We start from the raw sequence: 15,056 nt of genomic DNA, 5'->3' as shown, positions 1-15,056 counted from the left end.
ACAAGAGCTGTGTTGAAAGGCAGACAATGGTAATATTGTTGTCCTCAGTATGACTGATGCTGTCTGGAAGTCCCCCAGTGACCACTGAAATACATGATATTTTGCATGAAAATTATCTTTAAAACAGATGGAGAGGAAGAGTCTACCTGTTTTGATGCTTGCGAGGTTACAACAGGTCAATAGAAATAAAAGTATACTGAGAAATCAGTTTGCAATTATTCATTTCACACTTTTGGACTCATAGACTACAAAATTTCTCAAGGTAATTCTCCTGCTCCCTGCTGTAACTCATTAGCACCTCCTGGAAAAATTATTAGTTTTCAAAATTTTGTTCCAAAATCCCTATTGGTCTCCCACTCTTACTTATTAATGCCTTGTTTTGGTTCAAACTTATCACCTTGGTGAAGTTTGGCACTGATATATTCCCTGGCCAAACTGCAATCTTTGGGCTTTTGTTCCCATTTTGCTCTCTTTCTCCTGGAAGATCTTCGAGGGAAAACTTGATTGGAATTTCAGTGACTAAGGAAAATAGTCCCACTTTCCGCGATCTTTCCACTTCTCTGGAGTCTCTCATTCCTGAAACCCATTCCAGGAAATCTATTCTGCACCCTCTCAAAAGCCATGACATACTTTTTGGACATAATAATTGAGGACTAACCAGATAAATATTGAGTATCATTGAAAAATTGAAGCTTTTCATTCTCATATTCATCAAGACAGATGCAAGAATGCCAAATTTCAAAGGAAGAATAATTGATACTGATTGAGAACTTTGATTTTGATTGGTTGGCAAGTCAACTCTGATTGGCCAAAGTATTTCCATGGAAAATTCAAGCGAAAACTATTCTTCCCCAACATTTTTGGAATATTTTATCAATCACAAATGAGCGTGTCACTGGCTATGTCAGCATTTATTGCCCATCCCAAATTGCCCAGAGGGCAGGTAAGAGAGTGGCTAAAAGAGTGGTGTGGGAAAGAGGGTTTCCTTTTCATGGGGCACTGGCATCAGTTCTGGGACAGGAGGGATCTATACCGTTGGGATGGACTCCACCTGAACAGGGCCGGGTCCAGTGTTCTGGCAAAAAGGGTAAATAGGATGGTTAATAGAACTTTAAACTAGTAAGTGGGGGGAAGGAAGAAGTGAGCGTAGAGGGGGAATAACAATTAATGTAAGGCAAAGCAGCAGGTTAGCAGGTGACGAGGAAGCTTCAACTCCATTGAAAATTAGGAAAAAAGTTAAAGGGAAGGAGAACTCAAGAGCTGTTAGTAATGGAGGGAGTAGGACCCAAAAAGAAGGTGCAAAAACTGGCATAAGGGCACTTTACCTGAATGCTCAGAGCATTCGAAACAAGGTGGATGAGTTGACGGTGCAAATCATGGCAAATGGGTATGATTTAGTGGCCATTACAGAGACATGGTTACAGGATGGTCATGACTGGGAGTTAAATATCCAGGGGTATCAAACTGTTCGGAAGGACAGACAGGAAGGTAAGGGAGGTGGTGTTGCTCTGACTTTTAAGGATGATATCAGGGCGGTAGTGGGAGATGATATAGGTTCTACTGAACAAAACATTGAATCCATTTGGGTGGAAATTAGGAATAGCAGGGAGAAGAAGTCACTGATAGGTGTGGTCTATAGGCCACCAAATAATGACATTGTGGTGGGGCGGGCAATAAACGTAGATATAGCTAATGCATGTAAAAATGGTGCAGCAATTATCATGGGGGATTTTAATCTACATATCGATTGGTCAAACCAGGTCGGTCATGGCAGCACCAATATGTAATGGAACCTACGAGAGACCAAGCTATCCTAGATCTAGTACTGTGTAATGAGACAGGAATAATTAATGATCTCACAGTTAGGGATCCTCTCGGAAGGAGCGATCACAGTATGGTTGAATTTAAAATACAGATGGAGCGTGAGAAGGTTAAATCCAGTACCTATGTCCTGTGCTTAAACAAAGGAGACTATGAAGGAATGATGAAGGAGTTAGCTAAGGTAGAATGGGAGCAAAAACTTTATAGTGGGTCAATTGAGGAACAGTGGAGGACTTTCAAAACGATTTTTCACAGTGCTCAGCAGAAGTATATTCCAGTGATAAGGAAGAACCATAGGAAAAGAGAGAGCCAGCCATGGATGTCTAAGGAAATAAAGGAAAGTATCAGACTGAAAAAAAAACACATACAAAAAAGCACAGAGTAGTGGGAAACTAGTAGACTGGGAAATCTTTAAAGGCCAACAGAAAGCCACAAAAAAAGTTATAAAGAAAAGTAAGATAGATTATGAGAGTAAACTAGCTCAGAATATAAAAACAGGCAGCAAAAGTTTTTATAAATATGTAAATCGTAAAAGAGTGGCAAAGTTAAACATTGGTCCCTTAGAGGATGAGAAGGCCAATTTAATAACTGGGAATGAAGAAATAGCTGAGACATTAAACAGTTATTTTGTGTCGGTCTTCACAGTGGAAGACTCGAATAACATGCCGAAAACTAATGGCAAGAAGGTTATAGCAGGCGAGGACCTAGAAACTATTATTATCACTAAGGAGGCAGTGCTGGGCAAGCTAATGGGGCTAAAGGTAGACAAGTCTCCTGGCCCTGATGAAATGCATCCCAGGGTACTAAAAGAGGTGATGGGGGATATAGCAAATGCACTAGTAATTATTTACCAAAATTCACTGGACTCTGGGGTGGTTGCCATGGATTGGAAAACAGCCAATGTGACGCCACTGTTTAAAAAAGGAAGTAGACAAAAAGCAGGTAACTATAGGCCAGTTAGCTTAACTTCAGTAGTGGGGAAAATGCTTGAATCTATCATTAAGGAAGAAATAGCAAGACATCTTGATATAAATTGTCCCATTGGGAACACCCAGCATGGGTTCATGAAGGGCAGGTCATGTTTAACTAATTTGGTGGAATTCTTTGAGGACATTACTTGCATGGTGGACAATGGGGAACCTGTGGATGTGGTGTGTCTGGATTTCCAGAAGGCATTTGACAAGGTGCCACACCAAAGGCTGCTACATAAGATAAAGTTCCATGGTATTACAGGTAATGTATTGGCATGGATAGAGGATTGGTTGACCAGTAGAAAGAAAAGAGTAGGGGTAAATGGGTGTTTTTCTGGTTGGCAGTCAGTGGCTAGTGGTGTGCCTCAGGGATCAGTGTTGGGACTGCAATTGTTTACAATTTACATAGATGATTTGGAGTTGGGGACTAAGTGTGGTGTGTCAAAATTTGCAGATGACACTAAGGTGAGTGGTAGAGCAAAGTGTGCAGAAGACACTGAAAGTCTGCAGAGGGATATAGATAGTCTAAGTGAGTGGGCAAAGGTCTGGCAGATGGAGTACAATGTTGATAAGTGTGAGGTCATCCATTTTGGTCGGAATAACAGCAAAATGGATTATGTTTTAAATGGTAAAAAATTGCAGCACGCTGCTGTGCAGAGGGACTTGGGTGTCCTTGTGCATGATTCGCTGAAGGTGGGATTGCAGATGCAGCAGGTAATTAAAAAGGCAAATGGAATTTTGTCTGCCATTGCTCGAGGGATGGAGTTTAAAAATAGCGAGGCTATGCTGCAGCTGTATAGGGTCCTAGTGAGGCCACACCTGGAGTACTATGTGCAGTTTTGGTCTCCTTACTTGAGAAGAGATATACTCGCACTGGAGGGGGTGCAGAGGAGATTCACTCGGTTGATTCCAGAGTTGAGAGGGTTGGATTATGAGGAGAAACTGAGTATACTGGGATTATACTCATCGGAATTCAGAAGAATGTGGGGAAATCTTATAGAAACATATAAGATTATGAAGGGAATAGATAAGGTGGAGGCAGGGAGGTTGTTTCCGCTAGCAGGTGAAACTAGGACTAGAGGGCATCGCCTCAAAATAAAGGGAAGCAGATGTAGGACTGAGGTCAGGAGGAACTTCTTCACCCAAAGGGTTGTGAATCTGTGGAATTCCCTGCCCAGTGAAGCGGTTGAGGCTACCTCGCTGAATGTTTTTAAGGCAAGGCTAGATAAATTTTTGAACAGTAAAGGAATTAAGGGTTATGGTGAGTGGGCGGGTAAGTGGAGCTGAGTCTCAAAAAGATCAGCCATGAACTTATTAAATGGCGGGGCAGGCTCGAAGGGCCAGATGGCCTACTCCTGCTCCTAGTTCTTATGTTCTTATGTAAGAGTCAACCACATTAGTGTGGGTATGGAGTCACACATTGGCTAGACCAGGTAAGGATGGCAGTTTCCTTCCCTAAAGGACATTAGTGAGCCTTTGGGTTTTTCCAACAATGGACAATGGATTCATGGTCATCATTAGACCCTTAAATCCATATTTTATTTCATTCAAATTCTACTATCTGTGATGGCAAGATTCAAACCCAAGTCCCCAGAACATTACTTGGGTCTTTGGGTTAACAATTCACCCATAATACTGCGAGGTCATCACCTTACCTTAAATTATAATTCAAGTATAACTCAAAGAGAAAATGTCTAGGCAATGAAGCGAACAAAAAAGTTGAGGACAATTGTTCTCCTATCAGATAGTCTGCTTTAGTGATTTTGGGTTGGGAAGTAAATGCTGGGGTAGTGTACTGAGCATTTACCCCATCCAGTAATTCACATTCAATCCCAAAACAGTAGATAGGGTCTTGGGACAAAGAAGGCTTCTCTGACACTGTAGCTCTCCCCCACTACTGCCCTAAGGAACATTAGCCTTGGCCAGCTGGTTAGCTCTTAGAAACTGAAGCTGTAACCATCCTTACTGAGAGGCCAGAAAGTTCCCCACTGAGCTACAGCTGACAGCTTAATCCCATTGAATCAAACTGCCTTCAGGGCAATGCACAATAATTTCCAAAGTCATGTTTTCTAAAAGATTCTTGGGAAAGGAAAGGAGCATTTAAAAGAACATTACTTAAAGACGGGCTGTTCGAAGGATGAGCAACATGGCTGCAAGGGTTGAGCACGTCCCTGAGGAAAGATTCCGTGGAGATTGGATAGGGCGGATAAGTACTCCAGCTAGGATGTGTTGGAAAACACATGGAGGGAGAGATTGGAAGCCAACAGCAGCAACAGCAGATGGATTGAATTCACTGGGTCTTGGACCACCTCTGAGACAGGCGAAGTAACTTTAAACGTTGGCCTGAATCAGAGGACCACCTCAAAGATCAGACATGTGGAAATGAAGCAAAGCGCTCGCTCCTGATGGCTGCCAAGCAACACACCCACGGCAATGAGACTCTCTTTATTTTCTTCGTGAAGGGATGCGCATTGGGACCAAATCAAAGTGTCAGGTGCGGTTATGCATTCTGAGTGGAGCTTTTCTGGTTCGGATTCTTGCTGAGTCTAGGTTTGGCTTCTAACACCCCCCAGGAGTGAAGGAGGGAGGAGCATCAAGGCTTCATCTGTTTTTTGTACTTTGCCACTTTGTAAACACGGATAGAAGATTTGGTTTTACAAAGGAACAGATTCTTTGAAGGCTCATATCCTCGTGTTCAAATCCTGCCATTGCCTCACACACGACTACCAAACCGTACCCCCTCCCCCCCCCCCCACCCCACCCCCCGACCATTTCCTCCCGAGGCTGTAATCCAGCTGGGATTGGATTCCTCCATCTCTGGTCTCTTGCACAATTGTGCCTGTTTCTTCAACCATTCTGGATCAATGCTCTTGGAATTTCCTTCCTAAACTTCTTCACCTCTCTGTAGGTAGTGGACTTTGGGGAAACAATGAGAACAAATGTGTGGCCGCCCCGACAAGACCCACAGGGAATTGCTAGTAAATCTCCCTGAGGGTCTCACTGAGGATGACTTCCTTGGTGGCAGGCAATGAGCCAAGACAGCGAGAACTCATTACCTGAGCCCTTTATAAAGCAGACCCAAGGCGTTGGACATCTGCTGGCTCCCAGCTGTGAGTTGGATGGGGGTCTATCACCATGGCCAAAATTGAGGGACTATTGCTGGATGATTTTCTGAGCCAGCTTTACTGGTGCAAAGAAGCTTCAGTGAGTAAAATAAAGAACAAAACAGGGAAAACATAGGAATTAGGATCAAGTATAGGAAATTCAGCCCTCCATGCCTTTTATTTTTCCAGCCAAACTGGGCAATGGCACTTATCCACATTAAACTCCATCTGCCAGATTCTGGTCCATTCTCCCAGCCTATCAATATCCATCTGTAAACTCTTTATCTCCTCATCACTGCCTGCTTTCCCACCTATTTTAGTATCATCCACGAACTTTGCCATGTTTCACTCTGCCCCTGCTTGCTGATCATTTAGTAGATTGTAAATAGTTGAGGTCCAAGAACTGAACCCTCCAACACCCACTAGTTACAGTTCGCCGTCCAGAGAATGATCCATTTATCCCAATCCTCTCCTCCTGTCACTCAGCCAGTCCTTTATCTAAGCCAATACTTTACCTTTAAACCCCCTGGGATCTAACCCTCTAGATCAGTCAGGCACCTTGTCAAATGACTTCTGGAAGTCCAGATCTACCACATGCTCCAGGTCTCAATTATTCATCTTGTTGTTTACATCCTCAAAGAACTCCAGCAAGTTTCACAAAACTGTGCTGCACTGGTAAATTGAGTGTTGTTTTTCCAAGTGTTCAGTTATGACTGACTCCAGCAACTTGCCCTCTACAGTGGTCTAACTAACTGGTCCATAGTTTCCCACTTTTTGTCTATCTCCTTTTTTGAATAAAGATGTTCTATTAACATGTTTCCAATCCACTGGTACCTTTCTAGAATGCAGGGAATTTTGGAAAGTCATAACTAATATATCCACTGTCTCTGCTGCCACCTCTTTTAGTATCCAAGGGTACAGGCCATCAGGCTTACCTGCCTTTAATCTCATCAGTTTACTTAATACCTTCTCCCTAGTTAGAGTAATTTCACCAAGTTCCTTTGTAGTAACTAAATGTTTTGGGGAAGAACTTATTATTTTCCACTGTGATAACAGAGACAAAATACTGGTTTAGTGCCTCTGTCATTTGAGTTTCCCATTATTTACCTCACTATTTGCAACCTCTAAAAGGCCAACATTTACTTTCACTATTCTGTTCCTCTTTATATATAGATGCTTTTGGTATCAGTGCTTATTTTTTCTGCTACTTTCCTTTCGAAGTTCATCTTCTCTCTTTTGATTTTGCTTTTAGTAACCCTCTGCTGATATTTAAAGCTCTCCCTGTACTCCAGAGCGCCACTAACCTTTGCAGTATCATATGCTCTAGGTTTTGCCTTTTTAAGCCATGGATGATTTTTTACCTTTTTGCAATTCCTCTTCCTCTCAGGAATATACTTTAATTGAGAGGTATTTAGCATCACCCAATGCATTTGTCACTGATCTTCAACTGTCTTGCCCTTTAATATTTTTGCGCAGTCCACTCAGGCCAGCTCCTTCCTCAGGCCTGTATAATTACCTTTGCCCAATGCTAAAACTCTGGTATTCACTCTTTCAATGTGAATTTGAAACTGTAGCATGTTGTGGTCATTCCTTCCAAGACGATCAAAAACAAAGTTGCTGGAAAAGCTCAGCAGGTCTGGCAGCATCTGTGGAGGAGAAAACAGAGTTAACGTTTCGGGTCCGGTGACCCTTCCTCAGAACTTCCAAGAGGATAGTTAACTAGACGACCATTTATCAATCTTTTCTTGTACATAATATCATATCTGAAGTAGCCTGTTCTCTGGTTGGCTCCATGAAATGTTGCTCTAGAAACAATCGCTCAGACACTCTATGAACCTTTCTTCGAGGCTTTTCTTGACAAATGATTAATCCAGTCAATATGCATAATGAAATCATCCATAATTACCATTGTGCCCTTCTCACAAGCTATCATTGATACTGTAAGGGATGCAAAATAAGAACGAAGAGCAAAGGCTTTGCTCAAAGGATCAATTTGTGCCTTGCAGCACCATTGTACCCAGGACAAGCCACTCACCTGTGAAGAAAGTGGAGAGCTCAGTCCGCAGGGGCTCCAAAGTATCTTGTCAAGATGCATGCAGAGCTTCCCTTAAGTCATACAGCAAAGAAAGAGATCCTTCAGTCCAACCAGTCCATGCTAACCATAATCCCAAACTAAACTAGCCCCACCTGCCTGTCCTTGGCCCATATCCCTCCAAACCTTTCCTATTCATGTACTTATCCAAATGTCTTTTAAACGTTGTAACTGCACCTGCATCCACCACTTCCTTTGGAAGTTCATTCCACAGACTCTCTTTGTAAAAAAAAATTGCCCCCCATTGTCTATTTTAAATCTTTCTTCTTTCACCTTAAATAAATGCCCTTTACTCTTGAATTCCCCAACTCTCGGGCAAAGACACATGTCATTCACCTTATCTATGCCACCCGTGATTTTACAAACCTCTGTAAGATCACCCCTCAACCTCCTATGCTCCCGTGAATAAAGTCCTAGCCTAACCAGCCTCTCCTTAAAACTTAAACCCTCCATTCCCAGCGACATCCTGGTAAACCATCTTCTCAACCGTCTCCAGTTTAACAGTATCTTCCTTCTCAATACTGTAGGTGATTGAGAGGTGCAGGCAAAAGCAAAGGGGGAAAAAGTTTCCAAAAACAGCATTGCCACCATTAGTGAAAAGAGGCCAATAGAAGTCATAACCTTTACTCGCTCACGCAAGAGGAGAAAGGTCCCAAAGGTTATAAAGCGGAGGAAGCTGATGAGCATAACAACACGAAACAAAAAGCATTTAATTTGGAGATGGCCCATTTGGAAACGCACAGACTTGGAACCACAGGTTACAGCAAAGGACAGCAAAGAGTGTTTGAATAAGAACAAGCTATCGTGTTTGGTGCACGATACCCCCAAAATGTGAATATAGAAATCACAAAAGGCAACCAGAAAACAATGAAAAATAAAACCACTGCAAAAAAAAAGGCAATGAATGAAAGAAGGAGGAAAAAGTAGTCTGAAATAGTTCCAGACTGATCCTGCCCAGAGGGAGCATGAGGAGATCAGGGAGATGGCAGCTTCAGTAGCAACAGCAGCGACAATGGCATTGCAGCCCAATGTGGGAACGGTGAGCGATGAGGGAGGTCCCGCTGTATCTGCGGCATCAAGAACAGGCAGCAGAGGTCTCCTGGAGAGCGAGCCAAGTGGAGGAGATTGGGGCCCCTGCAAACACTCAGCAAAGACTGCTGAACTTTTAACTTTATTCCTTTACTTTTCTCGTTGATACTAAGAAGGTCTTTAATGTTAACTATTACCTTATTTCTTTATTTTTCTACTTGTTCTATGAAGGCAATGCTTAACATTTTTAACTTTATTTCTTGTATTTATTACCTAAGTTTTTTGTACCTTGGTACCTAAGACAGTGCGGTGTGTGGCAACATTATACACTTTTCACTGTACTCCTGTACCTCCATTCTTAAGTACACGTGACAATAAAATCTAAATCTCAATCTGTATTTAAAACTGGAGCATTGATCTTCAGTGACGTCAAAAGAATCAAAACTAAAGTCAAGACAAAACATATTTTAACTTTGTGTAATTCAGAAAAATATTTTTTAGTCCACAAAATAAATGCTTATAAGAATGCAATTAAAAAAATAAAGTAGACACAGTAAAGACGACAGTGGTCCTAAAGGAAGAGTGCTAAATTGGGGGAAGGCCAACTATAGCAAAATTCGGCAGGAGCTGGGGAATGTGGATTGGGAGCAGCTGTTTGAGGGTAAATCCACAGATGATATGTGGGAGGCTTTTAAAGAGAGGTTGATTAGAGCGCAGGACAGACATGTCCCTGTGAAAATGAGGGATAGAAAGGGCAAGATTAGAGAACCATGGATGATAGGTGAAATTGTGAGATTAGCAAAGAGGAAAAAGGAAGCATACATAAGGTCTCGGCGACTGAAAACAGATGAAGCGTTGGAAGAATATTGGGAAAGTTGGACCAATCTGAAACGAGGAATTAAGAGAGCTAAGAGGGGTCATGAAATATCTTTAGCAAACAGGGTTAAGGAAAATCCCAAAGCCTTTTATTCGTACATAAGCAGCAAGAGGGTAACTAGAGAAAGGGTTGGCCCACTCAAGGACAAAGGAGGGAAGTTATGCGATGAGTCAGAGAAAATGAGTGAGATTCTTAATGAGGACTTTGCGTTGGTATTCACCGAGGAGAGGGACATGATGGATGTTGAGGTTAGGGATAGATGTTTGATTACTCTAGGTCAAATCGGCATAAGGAGGGGGGAAGTGTTGGCTATTCTAAAAGGTATTAGGGTGGACAAGGCCCCAGGTCCGGATGGGATCTATCCCAGGTTACTAAGGGAAGCGAGAGACGAAATAGCTGGGGCCTTAACAGATATCTTTGCAGCATCCTTGAGCACGGGTGAGGTCCCGGAGGACTGGAGAATTGCTAATGTTGTCCCCTGGTTTAAGAAGGGTAGCAAGGATAATCCAGGTAATTATAGACCGGTGAGCCTGACGTCAGTGGTGGGGAAGCTGCTGGAGAAGATACTGAGGGATAGGATCTATTTACATTTGGAAGAAAATGGGCTTATTAGTGGTAGGCAGCATGGTTTTGTGCAGGGAAGGTCATGTCTTACCAACTTGACAGAATTCTTTGAGGAAGTGAAAAAGTTGATAGATGAGGGAAGGGCTGTGGATGTCATATACATGGACTTCATTAAGGCGTTTGATAAGGTTCCCCATGGTAGGCTGATGGAGGAAGTGAAGTCGCATGGGGTCCAGGGTGTACTAGCTAGATGGATAGAGAACTGGCTGGGCAACAGGAGACAGAGAGTTGTAGTGGAAGGGAGTTTCTCAAAATGGAGAACTGTGACCAGTGATGTTCCACAGTGATCCGTGTTGGGACCACTGTTGTTTGTGATATACATAAATGATCTGGTGGAAGGTATAGATGGTCTGATTAGCAAGTTTGCAGATGACACTAAGATTGGTGGAGTAGCAGATAGTGAAGGGGACTGTCGGAGAACGCAGCAGCATATAGATAGATTGGAGAGTTGGGCGAAGAAATGGCAGATGGACTTCAATCCAGGCAAATGCAAGGTGATGCATTTTGGAAGATCCAATTCAGGAGCGAACTATGTGGTAAATGGAAAAGCCCTGGGGAAAATTGATGCACAGAGAGATCTGGATGTTGAGATCCATTGTACCCTGAAGGTGGCAACGCAGGTCAATAGAGTGGTCAAGAAGGCATACGGCATTTTTTCATTCATCGGACAGGGTACTGAGTACAAGAGTTAGCAGGTTGTGTTACAGTTGTATAGGACTTTGGTTCGACCACATTTGGAATACTGCGTACAGTTCTGGTCACCACCTCACCAAAAGGATTTGGATGATTTGGAGAGGGTGCAGAGGAGGTTCACCAGGATGTTGCCTGGTATGGACGGTGCTATCTATGAAGAGAGGTTGAGTAGATTAGGATTATTTACATTAGAAAGACGGAGGTTGAGGGGGGAGCTGATTGAGGTCTACAAAATCATGAGAGGTATAGACAGGGTGGATAGCAAGAAGCTTTTTCCCAGAGTGGGGGACTCAATTACGAGGGGTCATGATTTCAAGGTGAGAGGGGAAAAGTTTAAGGGAGATATGCGTGGAAAGTTCTTTACACAGAGGATAGTGGGTGCCTGGAACGCGTTGCCAGCGGAGGTGGTAGAGGCGGGCACGATAGCGTCATTTAAGATGTGTCTAGACAGATACATGAATGGACAGGGAGCAGACGGATACAGATCCTTGGAAAATAGGCAACAGGTTAGATAGAGGATCTGGATCGGCATAGGCTTGGAGGGCCGAAGGGCCTGTTCCTGTGCTGTAATTTTCTTTGTTCTTTGTTCTTTGTTTATTTGATTAGCCACACGGGTGTTTTATTGGTGGTGTTTGGTGTTTCAAAAGGGGGAAAAAAAATGGAAAAAGGAATCACGGTAATTTTGATGGTGGGAAAGTCGTTCAGTTGTGTGATAGCTCTTCTGGCTTTGAGATGAAAAGAAAAGTGAAGCAGAACAAGGGAGATCTCTTGTAGTGTAGTGGTAGTGTCCTTACGTCTGAACCAAGTGGCCTGGGTTTAAGTCCCACCTGTTCCAGAGGGAGTTGCAACATTTCTGCACAGGTTGATTAGGAAATATATTTTAAAAAAACAACAGACCCAATTTTTTACACAAAAAGCAGACCAAGGGATGGGTCTGTGAAACTGTCTGTCCCCTAGCTGGATCTAGCCTATGCATGTTGCAGGTAATGGCTATTCCGGTGTTCAGGAATAAACAATGTTCCTTTCCAGTCAGGATTCCTGAGCTATTACAGGGCACTAAGTTGGTTCTAGCTAATAAGACTAACTGCTCTGAAAACCTAGCTATATCCCCCAGTTTTGGACATAATTAGATATCGATTGATTTAAATGCACCATTTTCTTATTCACTTATTCTCAGGATGAGGTTGTCGCTAGTTGGCCAATATTTATTGCCCATTCTTGGGTTCAGTTAGTGTCAAACACATTGCTGTGGGGTCACATGAAGACCAGACCAGGGAAGGAGACAGCTATTCTTAGCTGAAGAGTGAACCGGGAGGGTTTTCCAATAATCGGCAATGGTTTCATGGTCATCATTAGACTCTTAATTCCAGATTTTTTTTTTTAATTGAGTACTAATTCCACCATCTGCCATGATGGAACTTGAACCCAGGTCTCCAGAACATTAGTTGGGTCTCTGGATTAACCGCAGTAATATCGCTAGGCAACTGTCTCCCTGGAGGCATCAAACCAACAAGTTTCAAAGTTTAAAAACCAAAAGAACTATTGAAACTATAAATCAGAAACAAAAACAGAAATTGCTGGGTAAGCTCAGCAGGTCTGGCAGCATCTGTGCCAAAATCCGATTCAACATTAACTTTGATTCCTCTCAACAGATGCTGCCAGACCTGCTGAGCTTTTTCAACTTTCAGCATTGTTGGTTTGGTGCTTGTGTGAAGTTTAAGAATTTTTTTTTATATAGATCATGCATGCATGAATGTGTGGAGTACACCAGCTGACAGATAATGAGCAGCATCAGGATCACTCAAAGAACAAGGGAGTCCACAAGTACAGCACACAGTGGATATGGCTGCAGATCAGAAAGGAAATCATGGCTGTGGAATAGTAGCTCGGTGGTTAGCACTACCACCTCATAACACCAAGGATCGATGGTTTGATTCCAGCCTTGGGCAACTGTGTGGACAATTCTCCTGCTGTCTGTGTGGGGTTCCTTTGAGTTCTCCAGTTTCTTTCCCTAATCCAAAGACGGGCAGGTTAAGTGGACTGGCCATGCAAGGATGTGTAAGCTAGGTGGATCAGCCAAGGGAAATGCAGGGTTACAGGAATAGGGTAGAGGTGTGCCTGGTGGGATGCCCTTCAGAGGGTTGGTTTCTACACAGTAGGGATTCTATGATTTCTGTCTAAGGCGGGTATATAAGATGCTAAAGGGGCATTAACAAAATAGATGTAGACAGGATGTTTATGCCTTGCAGGGCAACCTAGAATGAAATGTCATAGTGTTAGGGCATGGAATGGCAGATTTAAACAGAGATGAGGAGGCAATTACTTCTTCGAATGGGCCATGAATCTGTGGAATTCACTACTCCAGATGGTGGTGGATGCCAGGACATTGAGTAAATTTAAGGAGGAATCTATGCCAGGAATGGTAGTGTAACAGTATGCTGGAGCAGTGAAGTGAAATAACAATTTGGACAGAAAGTGACAAAAATGCTCAAATAAGTCTGGTCGCATCAATAAAGGGAAAAAGAGAGTTAAGAATTCAAATCAGAAGCCTGTGCCATGGGGTCATGGAATCATTACCAAACAAAAAGGGGTCCTTCAGCCTATCAGGTTGATGCTGGCTCTCTAAAGACCAATCCAATCAATGCCATTTCCCTGCTCTAGTGTCAAATCTCTGCTTATTCATTATTCCCACAAATATCCAAACCCTTTCCTTTTGATGTCATTCATTATCTTCGCTCCCACCATTTTCATAGGTATTGAGATCCATGTCATTACCACACACTGTGTAAAAATGTTCCTCTCACCATTCTCCTGGCATTTCTCATGATTTTCAGAGAAGGAAATCACATTTGACCAATTTATTAGAGTTTTGCTCAGGCACTAGCAGGTGAACTGCTAAATGTAGTGTACTTATATTTCCAAAAGGCACTTGATAAGGCACCACATCAAAAATTCCAACAGAAAATAAGAGCTCATGACATCGGGGATGACATGTTACCCAGGGACATTGGATTGATTGGTGAGCAGGCAACAGAGAGTTAGGAGTGATGGTTCTCTTGGGTACACAATCACACAGGGACTTGGGAGTCATAGTTCAGGACTCTGTTAAGGTTAAAATGCTGGTTCAGTTGGCACTGAGGAAGACAAAATGCAACGTTAGCCTTCATTTCAAAAGAGGTAGAATTCAAGGGCAGGGATGTACTGCTGAAGCTGCATCAGGCTCTATTGAGACTGCATTTGGAATATTGTGAGCAGTTTTGGGACCCGGATCTAAGGAAGGATGTTCTGACCTTCAAAGGGGGGCTAAAGAAGGTTCAAAGCAATGAGCCCGGGAATGAAAGACTTGATATGTGAGGACCAGCTGAGAACTCTGGGGCTGTACTCGATGGAGTTTAGAAGGATGAGGCGAGATCTGATTGAAACTTACAGGATACTGAGAGGCCTGGGTACAGTGGACGTGGAGAAGATGATTCCATTAGGAGCAGAGACTAGGACTTAGGGGCACAGCCTCAGAATGTAGGGAAGACCCTTTAGAACTGAGATGAGAGGAATTTATTCAGCCAGAAGGTGATGAATCTATGGAACTCATTGCCACAGAAGGCTGACGAGGTCAAGTCCTTGAGAGCATTTAACACAGAAATAGGTTCTTGATTGGAGTGGGGATCAAGGTTTATGGAGAGAAGGCAAGAGAATGGGGTTAAGAAACATATTAGCCATGTTCAAATGGCAGAGTAGACTCGATGGACTGAATGGCCTAATTCTGCACCTTTATCATATGGTCTTATGGCAAACAAAGGTTCAGTTCTATTCTGTGGGCCTTCATCTTATTAACCAGACTTTTACTC

The 15,056-nt window shown here is 42.9% G+C and overlaps 1 protein-coding gene across 1 annotated transcript; it reads left to right on the top strand.

The window, feature by feature from the left end:
- Window positions 1–1,253: 1,253 nt before the first annotated feature.
- On the top strand, window positions 1,254–8,915 carry LOC125484149 (uncharacterized protein C1orf131 homolog; the record flags this gene model as incomplete). The annotated part of the gene is given in 2 exon segments (XM_048601587.1): window positions 1,254–1,301; window positions 8,631–8,915. Coding segments are annotated over 2 exon segments (333 nt in total), but the record flags the coding sequence as incomplete, so codon positions are not given.
- Between the last annotated feature and the right edge of the window lie 6,141 nt (window positions 8,916–15,056).

The sequence above is a fragment of the Rhincodon typus genome, chromosome 1 (genome assembly GCF_021869965.1).
Source record: "Rhincodon typus isolate 14 chromosome 1, sRhiTyp1.1, whole genome shotgun sequence".
Lineage (NCBI taxonomy): Eukaryota > Metazoa > Chordata > Chondrichthyes > Orectolobiformes > Rhincodontidae > Rhincodon > Rhincodon typus.
The sequence above is the reverse complement of the archived record's forward strand: the minus strand, read 5'-3'. Positions and strand labels throughout refer to the sequence as shown.